General features: G+C 46.8%; 1 protein-coding gene across 1 annotated transcript in view; it reads left to right on the forward strand.

Annotated features, from left to right (window-relative positions):
- Nucleotides 1-21170, forward strand: part of KDM4A (lysine demethylase 4A) — a 460608-nt gene that overhangs the window by 92234 nt on the left and 347204 nt on the right. The window contains exons 5-7 of the mRNA XM_069227816.1: nucleotides 609-802; nucleotides 9338-9387; nucleotides 9810-9913. Of these exons, the coding sequence (XP_069083917.1) occupies nucleotides 609-802; nucleotides 9338-9387; nucleotides 9810-9913 (348 nt within the window). The remainder of the gene's footprint in view (nucleotides 1-608; nucleotides 803-9337; nucleotides 9388-9809; nucleotides 9914-21170) is intronic.

Below are 21170 nucleotides of genomic sequence, written 5' to 3' on the forward strand. Positions count from 1 at the left end.
TTTAAAGGAAAATTCTAAAAACGGATTTTTCTCAATTTGTTATGCACAGACAAGAGAGGCCACTGGCATGCATTTGCAGCAAGAAGACTATAGACTGTTTGAAGCCTTTTTTTCTCCCCATTCCATTTGGCAGTATGAAATATACAAGGGAATTCAACAATAAGAAGAAACTCAGATGAACGTTTTGCAAGGAAACAAGGAAGAAGGTTTTGTCCTTCAGTTTTCTCCTTTCACTTCTTTGTATCCCTCTATACTGTGAAATTGCTGACAAAACTGAAGCATTGGCTTTAATTTCTCCAAGAATTATCCGGCTAAAATCCCCTCTATGCGCTGGGCAATTCAGTTTATTCAACTGCGCTCTTCCCATTAAACCCCCTTGAGGTACATTGGGTGGGGGAGGGCGGGGGCGGTCGGGTGTTGAAGCAGGTGAAGATTGTGGTAGGGAATGATGTCTTCCTGCCACGGTAGAATCTCACCGGGTCATTAACTTGAATTGGATTTATTTTTGCCTTTTGTTAGGTCATCAGTACTATGTGCGCCATGGCTTTAAGATACACCAACATCATCTCAGACTATTCTTTAATTCTAAACGTTTGTTTGTTTTCCAGCACGTGCATGAATGGAATATTGGTCACCTAAACACCATTTTGGATGTTGTGGAGAGCGAGAAAGGCATAACCATTGAGGGTGTGAATACCCCGTACCTGTACTTTGGCATGTGGAAGACCTCCTTTGCGTGGCACACCGAAGACATGGATCTGTACAGCATCAACTACCTGCATTTTGGAGAGCCCAAATCCTGGTGAGAGATCTTTTGTGACTGGCTTTGCCCCATATCTTTTTGGTGACTCTAGGGCAGGGATCTCCAGCCTTTTCCGTAACAAGAGCTACATATACGTTCACTGACAATTGTTCTGATCTACCAATATTATTAACCTTGTAATAGCGACCACATCATGCAAACTTATATTGGTGGCCACACTACACAAAAGTACAAGCAGTGATCACCTAAGTTCATCAGTAAGGCTGACTAATAGTAACTTAAAAAGTCTTTGTTAATTTGGAAATCCTTTTACAAAGGTAACCTATAACAGCCATAGCTGCAATGTTCGTGACATCACAGTATTGATATTAGTATAAGTCTCTCCAAACCCACATGGTTTATCAAAAAAAGTATGTTGGAAATGTAGTAATTTTTCTCCAGTCATCATCTTATGAGTTCCAAAAATACACACATTTTCATCTTAAATAGACCCTTTTCAATTTTGGTATAAATATGTTAATTGAACCAAGCAAAACCTAATTTACTAATGTGGGCTACACACAGGAGAGCTACTTGAAGATAGCTGGAGAGCTTACCAGTAGCTCACGAACATGACTTTCCTCAGTGTTAGTGTCACAATTGCTTTCACAATGTCCCACTGTACATGCAACTATAGCTGTTAGCTACAGTAGTGTGCGAGTCATGCTGCTGATGTACAGATGTGCATTTCTACGCATCTTCATTAAAGTCCTAAGTGCTGATTAGTCCTCCCCATGTGCTGAATCTTAGTGCAGTTTTAACAGGCATGTCAATATGTAAGATCCTTTCAATAGAAAAGCCAGTTTGAAAATAATTCTACAGGCTTTCTTGCTCATGTTGGTTTCCTTTTAAAAAAAAAAAAAAAAAAGCCAAACCTTAAGGGGGAGAGTCACTGTAATTCAAGTAGTAGTCATTAAAAGGCAGTACTTCTTGACAAAAGATATCAGTTATCCATATATCACTGCCTTTCTCTTCAAAATCTTCACTCTGCAGCTGTTGCATCGTCAGCTGACATTCTGTGTTCTTCAGCAATTAGAAATCAATCAAGCCTATTTCACATCCATTGCTGTTGATTCCATACACAGTTGTAAGCAAGAGCATTTCCCTCTGGGCAGTCCCTTTTGTCTATCAGTCTGAAGCGTCAACTCTGCTAAGGCATTTTCCTGGTTACTCACATTTGTCTTCTCATGGGACCTGTACAGCAGTAAATAGAAGGCCTACAGTGCCAGTTCTACAGTAGTAACTGTTTGCCAGGCGGCATTGCTGAGGGAATGATTGGATTTGTAAGTAGAGAACATGCTCAGGATATTCAGTCGTGATTAATGCCTCCCTGTTAGGATGCAGAGCACACATGAGGTTACCTTTCAGTCCAGGGAACGTGATCACAGAGAGAGTCAAAGTCTCTTGCACATATCCTGGTACTTGGTGCTGTAAACCTGCCTGTTGGGTCCTTTCTTCCAGAATTAAGATCTGACTCCTTTGTGGGTCTGGTGGACAGTACAGCAGTGTGTCTTCTGAAGAAGTGGGAGGGACGAGGGTGGGGTCATGAGATCTAGAGCCCTGCCTCCAGAAATGTAAACACTCTGGAGATAGCTTATAGTAAGGAATCTGCAAGTTACCACATTTCACCGCTTAGGTGTTCAGAATTGCTAGCAGACTCTCTCAGCAGGACCTTTCAAGAAAACTATGAAAGGGCCCTAAACGACGAAATATTTTGGAAGGGTCCTCAAATGGTCCTCTTTGCAGACACACACAATAAAGCTTGCACAGGCTTTGCCTCCAGGTGTTATCAGCCTGAGATTGATTGGTCAGATAAATCTTGCACGCGTTTCTGCCAATCCCACATCCTAGCGATCATCAAGTTGACGTATTGCAAGGGCAGGATGATTGTCTTGCATCCGGAGTGGCCACGTGAGTAGGGGTTCATCACCCTCCTGCACCTGGTGGGATAACTAGGGACAATTAGGAAACCGTATGCTTCCTGGGGGTTAAAACCAGTCCTATCTAAATTCACAGGTGCTCCATTCGAGCCTAGCCACTGCGCCTTCTTACAGCATGTTGCTGGAAAGTTCGCCTTCATAGTAGAAATCACCTCTGATTGCAGAATTATTACAATCCAAATCTTTTGCTGTCAAACATAAATACAGTGTCTTGCAAAAACAAATTGGTCATCTGAATACACCTTAGTGTTTTCCATAAGGTAGTTTATTTTTTTCCCACATGAATTGGACCATTATCGAAAATCTTCCTTTCTGGATACGGTTCTTTTCCCATTCTGGACATTAACAGTGTATCGTTTTACCCCGACAGAATGGGATTTCAGGGAGCTGGCTATCCATGCAGTGTACCAATGCAGGGGTACACTAATAGTACACTCGAAACGTGTTGTCTGACAGAGGTTGAAATAACCCTAAATGCTCTTTTTTTATGGTAGTGTGGGTGAGCATTTTAGGCTTACCAGAGGGTAGTGCTAGGCATTTGTTGGACACACACAGTCAATAAATGAGATCTTCAATCAAGAAGAAACTCAAGACCAATTTTAGAACAATGTAACAGTTGATATTATTGTTAGACACCAAAAATCTTCAGCATAAAGTAAGTACTGTTCGACTTAGTACTTTGCACAGCGAGGTAAGTAATACACACAGATGTGCTTTTATCCGGTTATGCTTTTCATTGGAGAAGAAATGTGTACTGCATACAGGGAATTGCAGTTGGAATCTGGGGGTCCCCTTGAGGTCTTAGGGTGCTAGGGAGGTCAAGGTTGCGGGAAACACCAGCAGGGATTACCTGCCCTGGAGTTTCTGTGTCCAGAGGTGCTAGTTGGGTTGGGTATATTGCATACTGCACACAGAATGGTTGGTGAAAAGGGGGGGTAATCTAGAAACAGGCTGCAGAGTAGGACTTGAGGACAAGTCTGGGAGCTCCCAACAGGGAGGTCAGTTCGTGAGGGTGCTGGGTGCAAGAGGGACACATTGGTAGTCGTGGTCTTGAGCTGGGGTGCTCAGGTGCAGAGGGTCTTGGTTAGCTTGTCCTTTGTGTCAAAGACACTCACGGTTCTTGGTTAGACCTAAAGAGGGGGAAGAAAAAATGACAGTCAGGCCACTCTTGTGGGCAGCCTTGTTGATTCAGTTGTCCCTCGTGGGAAGGTCATCTTTTTGCGGTGGTGATGTCTGGGTCAGACACAAGCAAGCCTTGGTGCTTGCAACAGCTCTGTTAACCCAGGTATTCGTGCAAAGCGACTCCTGATGGGCTTGGCGTCTCCAAACCTGCTGGGGAAACGGGACTGTCGTCCTGGAGCACGGTGACCTCTTTCTGGGTGACTTCTGCGTCTGTGGGCTTGGTGATAAGTAGATCAGTAGACCAGACATTACGGTCGGTGCCTGCAGGTTGCAGGGAAGTGGCTCCTCCACTCAAAAGGAGATGCTGACTGGTTTGTGAAGTGCTGGCAGCCCTCCAAGGCTTTTTGGAGATGCACTGCTGCAGGACGAGTCGGGATCATGCAGTTGTACCTGCAGGTAGGCAGGGCTTGGAGCCAAAAGTCCAGGCTGATCCACAGTTCTCGCATTGGTTGGCTCATCTTTGTCCTCCTCCTTAAGTCAGATGAATCGAAGTTCCTGGTGCCGGGGGGCACCTGAATACTAAGTTTATGGGCTTTTAGGGGAGTGTAGGATAGTAGCTAATGGGCTACTTAACCCTGGGTTGACTACGCCCTGTATATAACTGCTTCCTCTGGGGAGTGTGCATAACTCTGTCCCAGAATTCCTAATTCTACCAAACACAAGATGGTGGAACCCTTCTTTCGTGGAGCACATCAGACTGCCCACCTTAGAGGTGTGACTAGCCTGGTAGTCCAGCACGCCTCCTTGCACAATTTCCCGCCTGTCCTAGTGCCAAATGGGCCTCATGGCAGGGGGTGGCCTCTCCCAGATCTGGGGAAAGCTGAGGTCGCATGGCCTTGGAATGCAAATTCACTAGCCATCCTGCTGGAGGAGGTGCGAACACCTTCCTCTGGAGCAGGCATTGTTTCTGACTTCTGAGAGCATGGGCTTTGACCTCCAGGGGATCAGAAACCTGTCCGTGGTGGCAGGTGGGTCGATATAAGTCAGCCAGCACATTGAGTCGGGTATAGGAAACTGAGTTTTGGTTGCTTTGGCTCCCCCATCTCCCCCCCCCCCCCCAACACACACACACTTGTGATGCAACTTTGACTGAAGTGCACTTTCTTTCTGCTAACCAGATCCCCAGTGCCAGTGTTCCCTCCGCAAAACAAGACACCTGGTCACTGGATCCCCAAGTAGTAAGGCCTGGAGCACCTCTGTAAGTCCCTATTAAATGATGCCTCTGGTACCTAGGGCAGGGCTACTAAAAGAGGTCCCCCAAGAGCTGTAACACAACGGACTGCCACTGCAGGCTGCATGACCAGGTGCTCCAGAAAGTGAAAATAGGACATGGCGCACATTTGTGTGCCATGTCTCCTAACACGGACTGTAATATTTGTAAGTCACCACTACAGCAGGCCTTACAGCCCCAAGGCAGGGTGCAACAAATTACAGGTGGGGGCATATCTCAACGAGCAAATATGCCCCTATTATGTCTTTGTCAATTCTTAGACCTAGTAAGTGAACCGGGAAGCCATTTTAAATACGTGTGCTGGACACTTGGTCAATATGAGTTCCCCGGCTACATGATGGCTTCACTGAAAATAGGGATGTTTGGTATCAATCAACTTGTGTTAATAAACCCTTTCTGATTCCAGTGATGGATTTATGAATACATGCACCCAGAGGGCACCTCAGAGGTTCCCCCTGAAAACCTACCAACTGCTGTTGCGCTGACAGACTGGTTTCCCAGTCTGCCACCAACAGACAAGTTTCTGACCCCCAAAGTTGAGAGCCTTTGCTCTCGGGCAGTCAGATACAAAGCTTGCTCTGGCATGGGTGTTAACACACCCCTCTCAACAGGATGTCCTGCAAATCTGCATTCCAAGGCAGGGGAGTTTCAAAGAAGCCCACTCCCCTTGGTATGCAGGTCTGGCTTCTCTCAGAAGGGAGTTGCTGACCCCACCTGCCCCAATACCCATTTGGCACCTGGACAGGCGGGAAAATTATCTAAGCAGGAGGCGTGGTGCATTTGCAAGCTGGACACACATCTGGGGTGACAAGCCTGCATTGAACACAGCTGTTAGACCTGACAGCCTTAGGGCCGTCACCCCTATCTTTTTGCCTGCCTCCCTCCACTTTTTGACACTGTTATTGCTGGTTTTAGGACTCTAGCACTGGTTAGAGTTGTAAATTGCGCAAAGTGCATATGCTCTCTCTCCCTTAAAACATGGTGACATTGGCTCATGCCCAATTGGCTTATTTAATTTAGACAAGTCCTTAGTAAAGTGTACTACATGTGCCCAGGGCCTGCAGCACTGTTTGTGCCACCCAGATAAGTAGCCCCTTAACCATGTCTCCGGTCTGCCATTGCAAGGCCTGTGTGTGCAGTTTCACTGCCAGTTCGACTTGGCATTTAAAAGTACTTGCCAAGCCTTAAATTTTCTTTTTTCTACAAATAAATGACTGCTAAGGTAGGTCCTAGGTAACCCATAGGGCAGGGTGCTATGTAGAGAAAAGGCAGGGCATGTACCTGTGTAGTTTATATGTCCTGGTAGTGTAAAACTCCTAAATTCGTTTTTCACTGCTGTGAGGTCTGCTCCTACCATAGGCTAGCATTAGGGCTACCCTCATATACTGTTTGAGTGGTAGATTCTGATCTGAAAGGAGTAACAGGGTAATATGTAGTATGGCCAGAATGGTAATACCAAATACTGCTCACTGGTGAAGTTGGATTTGATATTACTATTTCAGAAATGCCTCTTTTAGAAAGTGAGCATTTCTTTGCACTTCGTGCCTTAGAATCCACATCTGGCTGGGTTAGTTGACAGCCCCGCTGTGTATTTTACTTAGACAACCCCAAACACAGGATGCTCAGTCACACCTGCACACATCTGCATACTGAATGGGTCTTCCAGGGATGGGAGGGTGGATGATCCGACACTTGCATGTCAAAGGACAGCCTGCCCTTACCCAATGGACTGCCAACCCCCCTCCTGGGGCCCTGGCAGACAGGATGGAACTGAAAGGGGACCTTGTGCACTTCTAAGCCACTCTTTGAAGTCTCCCCCACTTCAAAGGCACATATGGGTATTTAAACTGGGCCTCTGACCCTACCAACTCAGACACTTCTTGACAAGATACCTACTGGGAAAGGAACTCTGAACCTGAACTTGCAACCTGCCAAGAGAAGCTGCCTGGCTTCCCAGAGGACTCACCCGACTGCTTTGCTGTAAAGGACTGCTGCCTTGCTGTTTCCCTGCTGCCTTGCTGCCCTCTGGCTCTGCTGAGCAGTGCTGTCTAAGGGCTTGGATTGAGCTTGCCTCCTGTTTTCTGAAGTCTCAGGGTCAAAAAGACTTAATCTCTGCAAAGAACTCCTTGTGCGGCGAAAATCAACACACCGCCTGCATTGCTGTGAGAAAATCACTGCACGCCGAACTGGAATGACGCAGCCCGGCTCCCCGAGAGGAGATTGACGCAGTCTCAGCGTTGCAACTGGAACTTTCACACAGCCCACCGGATCGACACATAGCCGAGCTGGAAAAACGCAGCCGGATTTCCTGCGAGAGGAATCTGTGTAGCACCTGCCGTGTGACAGAAATTCCCCCGCATCGCCCACCAGATCAACACAGCTCCGGTGACTTCGCCCTGCACGCCCAGGATTTCTCCGCATCATCCCCGGGGCGTCCAAATACCCCGCAACCTGAAGAGGATCCAAGTCTGTGCACCGGAAATCGACGCAAAGCCCTTGTTGTGTGAAAAAGCATCAACGCATCGTCTGTGTGCACCCGGAGAAACCGACGCACATCTCCCCGTTTGCCACGCATCTCCTCCTCTGCGGTCCTGTACCGATGATTTAGACACAAACCAGGTACTTTGTGTTTGAAAGAGACACTTATTGCTTTTTAAGAACTAGAGACTATCATTACAAAAGTGATATTCCAACTTGTACTTATCAAACCTTGATAGTTTTTGACCTTATTCCACGCAGATAAATATTTTATATTTTTCAAAACCTGTGTGGTATATTTTTGTGTTGTTTATACGGTGTTATTTCATGATTTATTGCACAAATACTTTACACATTGCCTTCTAAGTTAAGCCTGACTGCTCAGTGCTAAGCTACCAGAGGGTGGGCACAGGATAATTTGGATTGTGTGTGACTTACCGTGACTAGAGTGAGGGTCTTTGCTTGGACAGGGGGTAACCTGACTGCCAACCAAAGACCCATTTCTAACATCAACCTCAGGGGTTCCACCATCTTGTGTGTGGCGGATTTCGGAATTCTGGGACTGGGTGGTGCCCACTCCTCAAAGGAAGTGGTCACCTAGGGTGTGGTGCATGCGTGGTGCCCCGGCCCTCCAGAGACAAAACCCACCTTGGACTTGTCCATTGTGGACTCAGACGCCACCTGCAGCCTCTGTTTGCAGGCCCCCTCCACCGCGAGTGCCAGGGGTGATGGTACATTTTTGTGAAGGAATTAGTTATAGCAGATGTATGTATTGAAAAATCAGGGTTCTTGTGTAAGGGTGGAGATGTGTTGGGTTGTTCTTCGTTCGAGTGTTGGCATTCCAGGTGGCACATTTGCTTCATGCGCTCGTGGAATGCGATCGTAGACCGATCGCGAGGGGTGGTGAAATGACGGTGGGTGGAAGGGAGAGGAGCGATTGTAGATGGAGGAGCGTCCCTTGCTTAGTCCTGCTGTTCTCGAATAAACTCCTGAAACTTACTTGTGCCTGTAACTTAATACTATTCTTGTGGTGGGATAAGCCTGGTATCCAAATGTTTATGAATATTGACGAGATTCCCATGATCGAAAGGAACTTGTGGTCTCTGTTTAACATCATGGATCATTTTCTATACATTTATAAACATGTCTTCCATTTAAACTTAGAAGCACATAAATCAGTGCAGTAGCGTGCAACCGTACTCCAAACCGATCAGCATAGCGAACTCCCCTCATTGACACTGCTTTAGTAGAGTGGAAGCTAAAAATGTCCATTAAAAAAAAGTTTCTGAGTGAAAGTGATGCCTATCGGCTCACAGTCTGCATTCTTTTTTTTGTTTGTTATAGTGATTTATAGTTAGATTTTTGAAGCCTTCGATCTTTTCAGCGTATAAAAGCATTTTAATGTACTTTATATCAAATAAAAAAAACTGAAGTTGCTCCCTCTAGATCAGTATGTTTTATGGAAAGAATAATGAGAAAGAACTGGATGTTTCTCAGTTTAGACGCTTTTCCCAGGATCCTGCCCATAGGTGGCGATAGCGTAATATCTAAGAATTCAGAGATCCTGTAGAGGTTAGAGATGCCTCCTAAAGTTGTTTAAACCTCCATTTCTGTTTTCCCTCTGCTTTGTGATCCTGGGTATCCCAGCACTGTCTTCTGCAACCTGCTGGGATCAATGACTTAAGCTGACTCTGTTTATTTCAGGTACTGCGTCCCCCCTGAGCATGGAAAGAGATTGGAACGACTTGCCAAAGGTAAACTGCTTTTGGTCTGATTCGTCTGTCTGTCTGGTGTCTGTTTCTGAATGGCGTTTGCCACACCAACCAGTGGACTCACATGGCACACTAGTAGAACACACAGTTCATGTATTACTTAATTTGAAACGGCTTGTTGATGTCCATGCACTCCCTGACTTGCCTTGCTAAGCAGTTTTGTACAGCCACTCCTGTGATCTCTAGACTGTGAAAGGAGGGGGGAGGTTGTCTTTCTGCAAGTTTTAGCAACAACAATAAAATAGCATTATTGCTGATTTGATTGGTGTTCGAAATTAGAGCTTCTCTGGAGCACTTCTTCATATATACTTATCACTTGCCTTCATGAGGGCACAGGTTGTGTCTCTGTGTCAGAAGAGTTGAATTGCTCGCCTTTTCAACCCGCCCTTTTTCTTGCATTGCAGGCTTTTTTCCTGGAAGCGCTCAGAACTGTGAGGCTTTCCTCCGCCACAAAATGACCCTCATCTCTCCCTTCATTCTGAAGAAATATGGGATCCCGTTCAGTAAGGTGAGTAAGGAGAAACGCTGGAAGACTCCTGTGGTTCCAGTGCCTTGATTGCTTATGGAAATCCTTCCCAACTTCTGTTGACACACTGTGGTCTGTTACTAGAGTGCTAGCTTTGCAAGATGTTCCTGGACCACTGTTGAAAGTCTCTGGTTGAGTCAGCCTGGTCACCTTGTTGAGCCTTTCTCTGAGTCCATGTTTGGTTTGCTTACTGTTTTTCTTTGAGTGACTCTGCTCCCGGTTATTGTGCACAGTGTGCTCCACATATGAGACGACTCATGCCATAGAATATACATCTTGTCTCTTTGTGCCTAACAAAGTATTGTTCAAGAGTTATCTACCTCATAAGTCGAGAGCTACAGAAAACATTTATTTAGTAGCGGTTTTCCAGCTCAGACACTTTTATTCCTCCTCTTTAATAAACAGTCAGTGTAAGCTACAAGGACAAAATATTTCGGGTAACACAGAGTATGCTGATGGCACGATAAACAAGAGACCAGACCAGCAGAAGATAAGATTTAAAGGCAAGAAAATGAAACAAAAAGCTCCAAAATTGAACCGAATATTTTGAGAAAGCATTGAATTAAACCGCAGTCATGGCCATTATTTATCAGCAGTTTTATATGAGCATAGGCTACACCCTTAGGGCTTCGGAGAGATGTACTTCTGTTGCAAGCGAATAGAGATGACAACATACACAGCATCTATTCAGGGACCTGTCCGCATAATGAGATTGGATGCAATTGAAAGGAACAGCAAAGGCATGAAAATGATTAGAATTCTGTAATAGAGTGAAGTAGAAGTGTAGAAATCTTGCAAGATGATAATCAATAATACGTTTTACTTGTTTGCAGTAGGCCGTGCTTTTTTTTATTTTGAACGGGGCGTGGTCAATGGGAACAGATGTTAAATTGACCACCAGACAGAAGAGGGGCATGTAAGCTGCATCCATATAATTTTAAAACATAAGGTGCGATCGTGGCTTTCAAGCATTTCACCTAGAAAGAGAGATTGAGTTAGGAGGGGTAAGCTGAGCGTGAGTGATCGGAGACCAGACAATCAAATCATTCTGGGTGAGGAGTTCCACCATTCATTTATGAGTGAGCATAGGTAGGTGACCTTGATTGGAGGCCACTCCTCGAGAAGGACTTCCAGAGTATTTACATAATGGGACACTCTTCAATCAGCCCCCCAAAAAGTAAAAGAAGCTGCTCTAGTGGCGGTCGCAAATCCTTCTATAGCTTTGGGACATATTCAGAGAAAATGCAGGGGCACACTTTTTTTCTTTCCTTCTTGAAAGAAAAGTCTTCTAATATAAAATGTTTTTTTTTTTTTACTTCTGATGAGGAGGGAGCCCCGGTTGCAGTCAGGGTGCAACGTAGGATTGAAACTCTTGTATATTAGACATGCAGTTTTGTAGGAGAACTTTGTTTGGATTGAGAGCTATTTTTGAGAGGTACGGCTGAGCTTCAAGTGGTTGTGCTTGCATTTGGGGATTCTAGATGCTAGGCTGCATGTGCTTTCAGAGGGATCAAATGTTTTTTGAAGGACTTGTTTAAAGGGTATTTCCATCGTCAATGGAGCAAGCACTAGAAATGGTACTGCAGTTCTGTACAGGTAGGAAGGGTTTGCAGAGCTTGGTTAGTTGAGCAGCCTCTGGGCTCTAGCTATAGTAATCAAGCAAGCCTTTCAGATGCACATTCCGTGGTTTAACCTGGTGGTCATGTAGCTGGTTGATCACGTGTAAAGAGGATCCAGTGACCTCTTTTGTGAAATGCTTGGACATTGCTAGGCATTAAGGAAAACTCATTCTGTGCTATAATGTTAGTGAACTACTCCTGGCACCTCATTCTTGAGGAGCTAAGTGTCATGCATGCACTGTGACATGTCGGTGCACGGTTAACCAGTTGTGTGGCTTACGTGGAGGAGTGCATGTTGTGTACACCTTGAGAAGCCTAGTGTTCCTTGTGTGTTCGTTGGATGCAATACTAAACAAAAGCATGATGGAAAGGGGTTATTCGGTATGCACAGCACCCTTTGAAGTATTAGGATTCAGATAGAGAAAAGGATGGGAGGGATACAAAATGCTGGAGGAGCTACTTCTAAATCATGTTAAATGATCTTTTTAAGAACTGAGAATTGAAAACCTTCAATATTAGCAGTCATTGTAACAACAGCCACCATTGTAACGCCCCTAAATCTTTATTGTTCCCATTATAGTTTGTCCATATGGACGCTATGGTTCCGGTTGTGACCACTTTATATGTAAGCTCATTGTACTCCAACATAAATCCTTCTGGTTTTGTAATTCTGCTTATAAAGTATTGTTCAGTTCTGCTGGTACTGTATTCTAGATTTGAGTCACCTGTGAATCAGTTTTGACCTTCAAAATTGTTTACTTTTGTTACTGGTCCCATGATTCTGGTCACAAATTGACTCCACATTGTAGTTTCATTGCTATAGCAAGATTTCACAATTTCTTCTTTTTAATTGGAGTCTGTCCTAGCTCATGTAGACATCCACGGCTGAGAGTGGCTGTTAATAGTCCCACTCTGATCTCTCCAGCCGGAAGGATCCTCTCCATCTCACGCAGATATATAGAATGCATCTGCAAGCAACTGAATCAGACGGGCCAAGGGGGAAGTTGAAATATAAAAATAGGCCCCTGGCCAATGCCCTGAGCAACATTGCTGAACTGTACTTTGCTGAATGATTCAAAGTAAGACATTTGCTACCAGTTGGCAGTCAGTGTTTGTTAGCCAGGCCAGTGACCTGTTGCAGAAACCAGCTAAATGGAGTCTAGCTAGGAGCAGCGGCTGCCCAATTTTATAGGGTTTTAATATTCACTTTCACAGCATTCAGATGTTCGTATATTCACTTCCTTGAATCATTTCCCATCATCATCCTAGGACCTTCATGACCTTCCACATAAGTATAAACCGGAAACACAGGAAGTACCTCTGCTTTTTAGTGGTGGTGTAGCACTAATAATTCAGGGTACTTCCATTAGGCCTACTGTCAGTTTCTGCCCTCCTGCGGTGGCAGGATCATAAAATAGAGCTGTAGTTCGATGACTGCCACATCAAGGTAAGAGACAAAAGCTTCTACAGCTGTATACATCAATCTGTTTCATAGACTAGGACCGACACTAGACATCTTCAAGTCCTCTATAGAACCAGAGATGAGACTTCAGTTCTTGAGAGCAGTACTGGCATGCAGCTGGGAAAGGCCTTTCCTTTAGTAGACATTGCAATAAAACTCCAAGTCATGGCATAGACCTTTTTTGCCATAGTTCAATCAATGTCTGGCTTTACCATTCTGTTCTCAACCTGATGTCAACCTGCATACGTCTAATGACCTTTTTCAGGCCTGAGATGAGACCCTTACAGGCAGAACCGGGCAGTCAGTGGAAGCAGATTCATGGCTTGTGAGATGGCACATTCCAAGTGAAAAGATTCCTCAAGCAGGTGCTGTTAAGGTGGAGATTCCCCACAAATATCATTGCAGGTCTGTCATCCAATCCTTCATCAGACAAGTTAATGCTAATGATAGATGCACCCATGGAGGTCCTGTGAGCTCGCATGCAGATACTGTTGATCAGAGTCCTCTAGTCAGAGGCAGAAAAGATGCTCCACTTCAACATCCTGGAATTACGAGTCATAATGTGGGCCCACAGTTGTTCCTCCTGAGACTAGCTTGATAAGCAGATCTCATCAAAAAGACAGTACAGCGTCAATGTTTCTCATCACCACGGAGTGAGGAAGGAGGACCTAGCCTCTGTCAGAAGAGGTGCCTCTGCCAGAAGAGGTGCACCTGTTATGGGACTAAACAATCTACTCCTCAGTCGACATCACTGTGGAATATCTACCAGGATACAAAATGATAAGGTGGAAAGACTGAACCGAGCACTATCAGTCTGTGTAAAGAAATGGCTCCCTGTTGCAGTTACCCCCCACTTTTTGCCTGATACTGATGCTGACTTGACTGAGAAGAGTGCTGGGACCCTGCTAACCAGGCCCCAGCACCAGTGTTCCTTCACCTAAAATGTACTTTTGTATCCACAATTGGCAGACCCTGGCATCCAGATAAGTCCCTTGTAACTGGTACTTCTAGTACCAAGGGCCCTGATGCCAAGGAAGGTCTCTAAGGGCTGCAGCATGTCTTATGCCACCCTGGAGACCTCTCACTCAGCACAGACACACTGCTTGCCAGCTTGTGTGTGCTAGTGAGGACAAAACGAGTAAGTCGATGTAGGAAGTTGGCTCTGTATGTGCTATTTCAAAGTAAGGAATAGCATGCACAGAGTCCAAGGGTTCCCCTTAGAGGTAAAATAGTGGTAAAAAGAGATAATACTAATGCTCTATTTTGTGGTAGTGTGGTCGAGCAGTAGGCTTATCCAAGGAGTAGTGTTAAGCATTTGTTGTACATACACATAGACAATAAATGAGGTACACACACTCAGAGACAAATCCAGCCAATAGGTTTTTATATAGAAAAATATCTTTTCTTAGTTTATTTTAAGAACCACAGGTTCAAATTCTACATGTAATATCTCATTCGAAAGGTATTGCAGGTAAGTACTTTAGGAACTTTAAATCATAAAAATTGCATGTATACTTTTCAAGTTATTGACAAATAGCTGTTTTAAAAGTGGACACTTAGTGCAATTTTCACAGTTCCTAGGGGAGGTAAGTTTTTGTTAGTTTTACCAGGTAAGTAAGACACTTACAGGGTTCAGTTCTTGGTCCAAGGTAGCCCACCGTTGGGGGTTCAGAGCAACCCCAAAGTCCCCACACCAGCAGCTCAGGGCCGGTCAGGTGCAGAGTTCAAAGTGGTGCCCAAAACACATAGGCTAGAATGGAGAGAAGGGGGTGCCCCGGTTCCGGTCTGCTTGCAGGTAAGTACCCGCGTCTTCGGAGGGCAGACCAGGGGGGTTTTGTAGGGCACCGGGGGGGACACAAGCCCACACAGGAATTTCACCCTCAGCGGCGCGGGGGCGGCCGGGTGCAGTGTAGAAACAAGCGTCGGGTTCGCAATGTTAGTCTATGAGAGATCTTGGGATCTCTTCAGCGCTGCAGGCAGGCAAGGGGGGGGTTCCTCGGGGAAACCTCCACTTGATCAAGGGAGAGGGACTCCTGGGGGTCACTCCTCCAGTGAAAGTCCGGTCCTTCAGGTCCTGGGGGCTGCGGGTGCAGGGTCTCTCCCAGGTGTCGGGACTTTAGGTTCAAAGAGTCGCGGTCAGGGGAAGCCTCGGGATTCCCTCTGCAGGCGGCGCTGTGGGGGCTCAGGGGGGACAGGTTTTGGTACTCACAGTATCAGAGTAGTCCTGGGGTCCCTCCTGAGGTGTCGGATCTCCACCAGCCGAGTCGGGGTCGCCGGGTGCAGTGTTGCAAGTCTCACGCTTCTTGCGGGGAGCTTGCAGGGTTCTTTAAAGTTGCTGGAAACAAAGTTGCAGCTTTTCTTGGAGCAGGTCCGCTGTCCTCGGGAGTTTCTTGCCTTTTCGAAGCAGGGGCAGTCCTCAGAGGATGTCGAGGTCGCTGGTCCCTTTGGAAGGCGTCGCTGGAGCAGGATCTTTGGAAGGCAGGAGACAGGCCGGTGAGTTTCTGGAGCCAAGGCAGTTGTCGTCTTCTGGTCTTCCTCTGCAGGGGTTTTCAGCTAGGCAGTCCTTCTTCTTGTAGTTGCAGGAATCTAATTTTCTAGGGTTCAGGGTAGCCCTTAAATACTAAATTTAAGGGCGTGTTTAGGTCTGGGGGGTTAGTAGCCAATGGCTACTAGCCCTGAGGGTGGGTACACCCTCTTTGTGCCTCCTCCCAAGGGGAGGGGGTCACAATCCTAACCCTATTGGGGGAATCCTCCATCTGCAAGATGGAGGATTTCTAAAAGTCAGAGACACCTCAGCTCAGGACACCTTAGGGGCTGTCCTGACTGGCCAGTGACTCCTCCTTGTGGCTTTCTTTGTTCCCTCCAGCCTTGCCGCCAAAAGTGGGGGCCGTGGCCGGAGGGGGCGGGCAACTCCACTAAGCTGGAGTGCCCTGCTGGGCTGTGACAAAGGGGTGAGCCTTTGAGGCTCACCGCCAGGTGTCACAGCTCCTGCCTGGGGGAGGTGTTAGCATCTCCACCCAGTGCAGGCTTTGTTACTGGCCTCAGAGTGACAAAGGCACTCTCCCCATGGGGCCAGCAACATGTCTCTAGTGTGGCAGGCTGCTGGAACTAGTCAGCCTACACAGATAGTCGGTTAGGTTTCAGGGGGCACCTCTAAGGTGCCCTCTGTGGTGTATTTTACAATAAAATGTACACTGGCATCAGTGTGCATTTATTGTGCTGAGAAGTTTGATACCAAACTTCCCAGTTTTCAGTGTAGCCATTATGGTGCTGTGGAGTTCGTGTTTGACAGACTCCCAGACCATATACTCTTATGGCTACCCTGCACTTACAATGTCTAAGGTTTTGTTTAGACACTGTAGGGGTACCATGCTCATGCACTGGTACCCTCACCTATGGTATAGTGCACCCTGCCTTAGGGCTGTAAGGCCTGCTAGAGGGGTGTCTTACCTATACTGCATAGGCAGTGAGAGGCTGGCATGGCACCCTGAGGGGAGTGCCATGTCGACTTACTCGTTTTGTCCTCACTAGCACACACAAGCTGGCAAGCAGTGTGTCTGTGCTGAGTGAGAGGTCTCCAGGGTGGCATAAGACATGCTGCAGCCCTTAGAGACCTTCCTTGGCATCAGGGCCCTTGGTACTAGAAGTACCAGTTACAAGGGACTTATCTGGATGCCAGGGTCTGCCAATTGTGGATACAAAAGTACAGGTTAGGGAAAGAACACTGGTGCTGGGGCCTGGTTAGCAGGCCTCAGCACACTTTCAATTGTAAACATAGCATCAGCAAAGGCAAAAAGTCAGGGGGCAACCATGCCAAGGAGGCATTTCCTTACACAACCCCCCCCCAAACGAAAGAGGATGAGACTAACCTTTCCCAAGAGAGTCTTCATTTTCTAAGTGGAAGAACCTGGAAAGGCCATCTGCATTGGCATGGGCAGTCCCAGGTCTGTGTTCCACTATAAAGTCCATTCCCTGTAGGGAGATGGACCACCTCAACAGTTTAGGATTTTCACCTTTCATTTGCATCAGCCATTTGAGAGGTCTGTGGTCAGTTTGAACTAGGAAGTGAGTCCCAAAGAGGTATGGTCTCAGCTTCTTCAGGGACCAAACCACAGCAAAGGCCTCCCTCTCAATGGCACTCCAACGCTGCTCCCTGGGGAGTAACCTCCTGCTAATGAAAGCAACAGGCTGGTCAAGGCCATCATCATTTGTTTGGGACAAAACTGCCCCTATCCCATGTTCAGAGGCATCAGTCTGCACAATGAACTGCTTAGAATAATCTGGAGCTTTTAGAACTGGTGCTGAGCACATTGCTTGTTTCAGGGTGTCAAAGGCCTGTTGGCATTCCACAGTCCAGTTCACTTTCTTGGGCATTTTCTTGGAGGTGAGTTCAGTGAGGGCTGTCACAATGGATCCATATCCCTTCACAAACCTCCTGTAATACCCAGTCAAGCCAAGGAATGCCCTGACTTGAGTCTGGGTTTTTGGAGCTACCCAGTCCAGAATAGTCTGGATCTTGGGTTGGAGTGGCTGAACTTGGCCTCCACCTACAAGGTGTCCCAAGTAAACCACAGTTCCCTGCCCTATCTGGCATTTGGATGCCTTGATAGAGAGGCCTGCAGATTGCAGAGCCTTCAAAACCTTCTTCAGGTGGACCAGGTGATCCTGCCAGGTGGAGCTAAAGACAGCAATATCATCAAGATAAGCTGTGCTAAATGACTCCAAGCCAGCAAGGACTTGATTCACCAACCTTTGGAAGGTGGCAGGGGCATTCTTTAAACCAAAGGGCATAACAGTAAACTGATAATGCCCATCAGGTGTGGAGAATGCTGTTTTCTCTTTTGCTCCAGGTGCCATTTTTATTTGCCAGTACCCTGCTGTCAAGTCAAAGGTACTTAAGAATTTGGCAGCACCTAATTTGTCTATGAGCTCATCAGCTCTTGGAATTGGATGGGCATCTGTCTTGGTGACAGAATTGAGCCCTCTGTAGTCCACACAAAACCTCATCTCTTTCTTTCCATCTTTGGTGTGAGGTTTGGGGACTAAGACCACTGGGCTAGCCCAGGGGCTGTCAGAGCGCTCAATTACTCCCAATTCCAGCATCTTGTGGACTTCCACCTTGATGCTTTCCTTAACATGGTCAGATTGTCTAAAGATTTTATTTTTGACAGGCATGCTGTCTCCTGTGTCCACATCATGGGTACACAGGTGTGTCTGACCAGGGGTTAAGGAGAAGAGTTCAGGAAACTGTTGTAGGACTCTCCTACAATCAGCTTGCTGTTGGCCAGAGAGGGTGTCTGAGTAGATCACTCCATCTACTGTGCCATCTTTTGGGTCTGATGACAGAAGATCAGGGAGAGGTTCACTCTCTGCCTCCTGATCCTCATCTGTTACCATTAACAGATTCACATCAGCCCTGTCATGGAAGAGCTTAAGGCGGTTCACATGGATCACCCTCTTGGGGCTCCTGCTTGTGCCCAGGTCCACCAGGTAGGTGACCTGACTCTTCCTCTCTAGCACTGGGTAAGGGCCACTCCATTTGTCCTGGAGTGCCCTGGGAGCCACAGGCTCCAGAACCCAGACTTTCTGCCCTGGTTGGAACTCAACCAGTGCAGCCTTTTGGTCATACCAAAACTTCTGGAGTTGTTGGCTGGCCTCAAGGTTTTTGGTTGCCTTTTCCATGTACTCTGCCATTCTAGAGCGAAGGCCAAGTACATAGTCCACTATGTCCTGTTTAGGCTCATGGAGAGGTCTCTCCCAGCCTTCTTTAACAAGGGCAAGTGGTCCCCTTACAGGATGACCAAACAGAAGTTCAAAGGGTGAGAATCCTACTCCCTTCTGTGGCACCTCCCTGTAAGCGAAAAGCAGACATGGCAGGAGGACATCCCATCTCCTTTTGAGTTTTTCTGGGAGCCCCATGATCATGCCCTTTAATGTCTTGTTGAATCTCTCAACTAAGCCATTAGTTTGTGGATGGTAAGGTGTAGTGAATTTATAAGTCACTCCACACTCATTCCACATGTGCTTTAGGTATGCTGACATGAAGTTGGTACCTCTGTCAGACACCACCTCCTTAGGGAAACCCACTCTGGTAAAAATACCAATGAGGGCCTTGGCTACTGCAGGGGCAGTAGTCGACCTAAGGGGAATAGCTTCAGGATACCTGGTAGCATGATCCACTACTACCAGGATATACAGATTTCCTGAGGCTGTGGGAGGTTCTAGTGGACCAACTATGTCCACACCCACTCTTTCAAAGGGAACCCCCACCACTGGAAGTGGAATGAGGGGGGCCTTTGGATGCCCACCTGTCTTACCACTGGCTTGACAGGTGGGGCAGGAGAGGCAAAACTCCTTAACCATGTTGGACATATTGGGCCAGTAGAAGTGGTTGACTAACCTCTCCCACGTCTTGGTTTGTCCCAAATGTCCAGCAAGGGGAATGTCATGGGCCAATGTTAGGATGAACTCTCTGAACAGCTGAGGCACTACCACTCTCCTAGTGGCACCAGGTTTGGGGTCTCTGGCCTCAGTGTACAGGAGTCCATCTTCCCAATAGACCCTATGCGTTCCATTTTTCTTGCCTTTGGACTCTTCAGCAGCTTGCTGCCTAAGGCCTTCAAGAGAGGGACAGGTTTCTTGTCCCTTACACAGCTCCTCCCTTGAGGGTCCCCCTGGGCCTAAGAGCTCAACCTGATAAGGTTCAAGCTCCAAAGGCTCAGTTCCCTCAGAGGGCAGAACTTCTTCCTGAGAAGAGAGGTTCCCTTTCTTTTGCTGTGTTGCAGTTGGTTTCCCAACTGACTTTCCTTTCCTCTTGGTAGGCTGGGCCATTCTTCCAGACTCCAGCTCTACTTGTTCACCCTGTGCCTTGCACTGTGCTCTTGTTTTCACACACACCAGTTCAGGGATACCCAGCATTGCTGCATGGGTTTTTAGTTCTACCCCAGCCCATGCTGAGGACTCCAGGTCATTTCCAAGCAGACAGTCCACTGGGATATTTGAGGAGACCACCACCTGTTTCAGGCCCTTGACCCCTCCCCATTCTAAAGTAACCATTGCCATGGGATGTACTTTTCTCTGATTGTCAGCGTTGGTGACTGTGTAAGTTTTTCCAGTCAGGTATTGGCCAGGGGAAACCAGTTTCTCTGTCACCATGGTGACACTGGCACCTGTATCCCTCAGGCCCTCTATTCTAGTCCCATTAATTAAGAGTTGCTGTCTGTATTTTTGCATGTTAGGCGGCCAGACAGCTAGTGTGGCTAAATCCACCCCACCCTCAGAAACTAGAGTAGCTTCAGTGTGGACCCTGATTTGCTCTGGGCACACTGTTGATCCCACTTGGAGACTAGCCATACCAGTGTTACCTGGATGGGAGTTTGGAGTGGAACCTTTCTTGGGACAGGCCTTGTCTCCAGTTTGGTGTCCATGCTGTTTACAGCTATGACACCAGGCCTTTTTGGGATCAAAGTTTTTACCCTTGTACCCATTGTTTTGTGAAGAGGCTCTGGGCCCACCCTCCTGTGCAGGTTTTTGGGGGCCTGTAGAAGACTCTTTACTATTTTTAGTTTTGGTTGTCTCATCACCCTTCCCCTGGGGAGTCTTTGTGACCCCTTTCTTTTGGTCACCCCCTGTTGAAGTCTTGGACACCCTTGTCTTGACCCAATGGTCCGCCTTCTTTCCCAATTCTTGGGGAGAAATTGGTCCTAGGTCTACCAGATGCTGATGCAGTTTATCATTGAAACAATTACTCAATAGGTGTTCTTTCACAAATAAATTGTACAGCCCATCATAATTACTTACACCACTGCCTTGAATCCAACCATCTAGTGTTTTCACTGAGTAGTCAACAAAGTCAACCCAGGTCTGGCTCGAGGATTTTTGAGCCCCCCTGAACCTAATCCTGTACTCCTCAGTGGAGAATCCAAAGCCCTCAATCAGGGTACCCTTCATGAGGTCATAAGATTCTGCATCTTTCCCAGAGAGTGTGAGGAGTCTATCCCTACACTTTCCAGTGAACATTTCCCAAAGGAGAGCACCCCAGTGAGATCTGTTCACTTTTCTGGTTACACAAGCCCTCTCAAAAGCTGTGAACCACTTGGTGATGTCATCACCATCTTCAAATTTTGTCACAATCCCTTTGGGGATTTTTAACATGTCA

The sequence above is a fragment of the Pleurodeles waltl genome, chromosome 4_1, assembly GCF_031143425.1.
Source record: "Pleurodeles waltl isolate 20211129_DDA chromosome 4_1, aPleWal1.hap1.20221129, whole genome shotgun sequence".
Lineage (NCBI taxonomy): Eukaryota > Metazoa > Chordata > Amphibia > Caudata > Salamandridae > Pleurodeles > Pleurodeles waltl.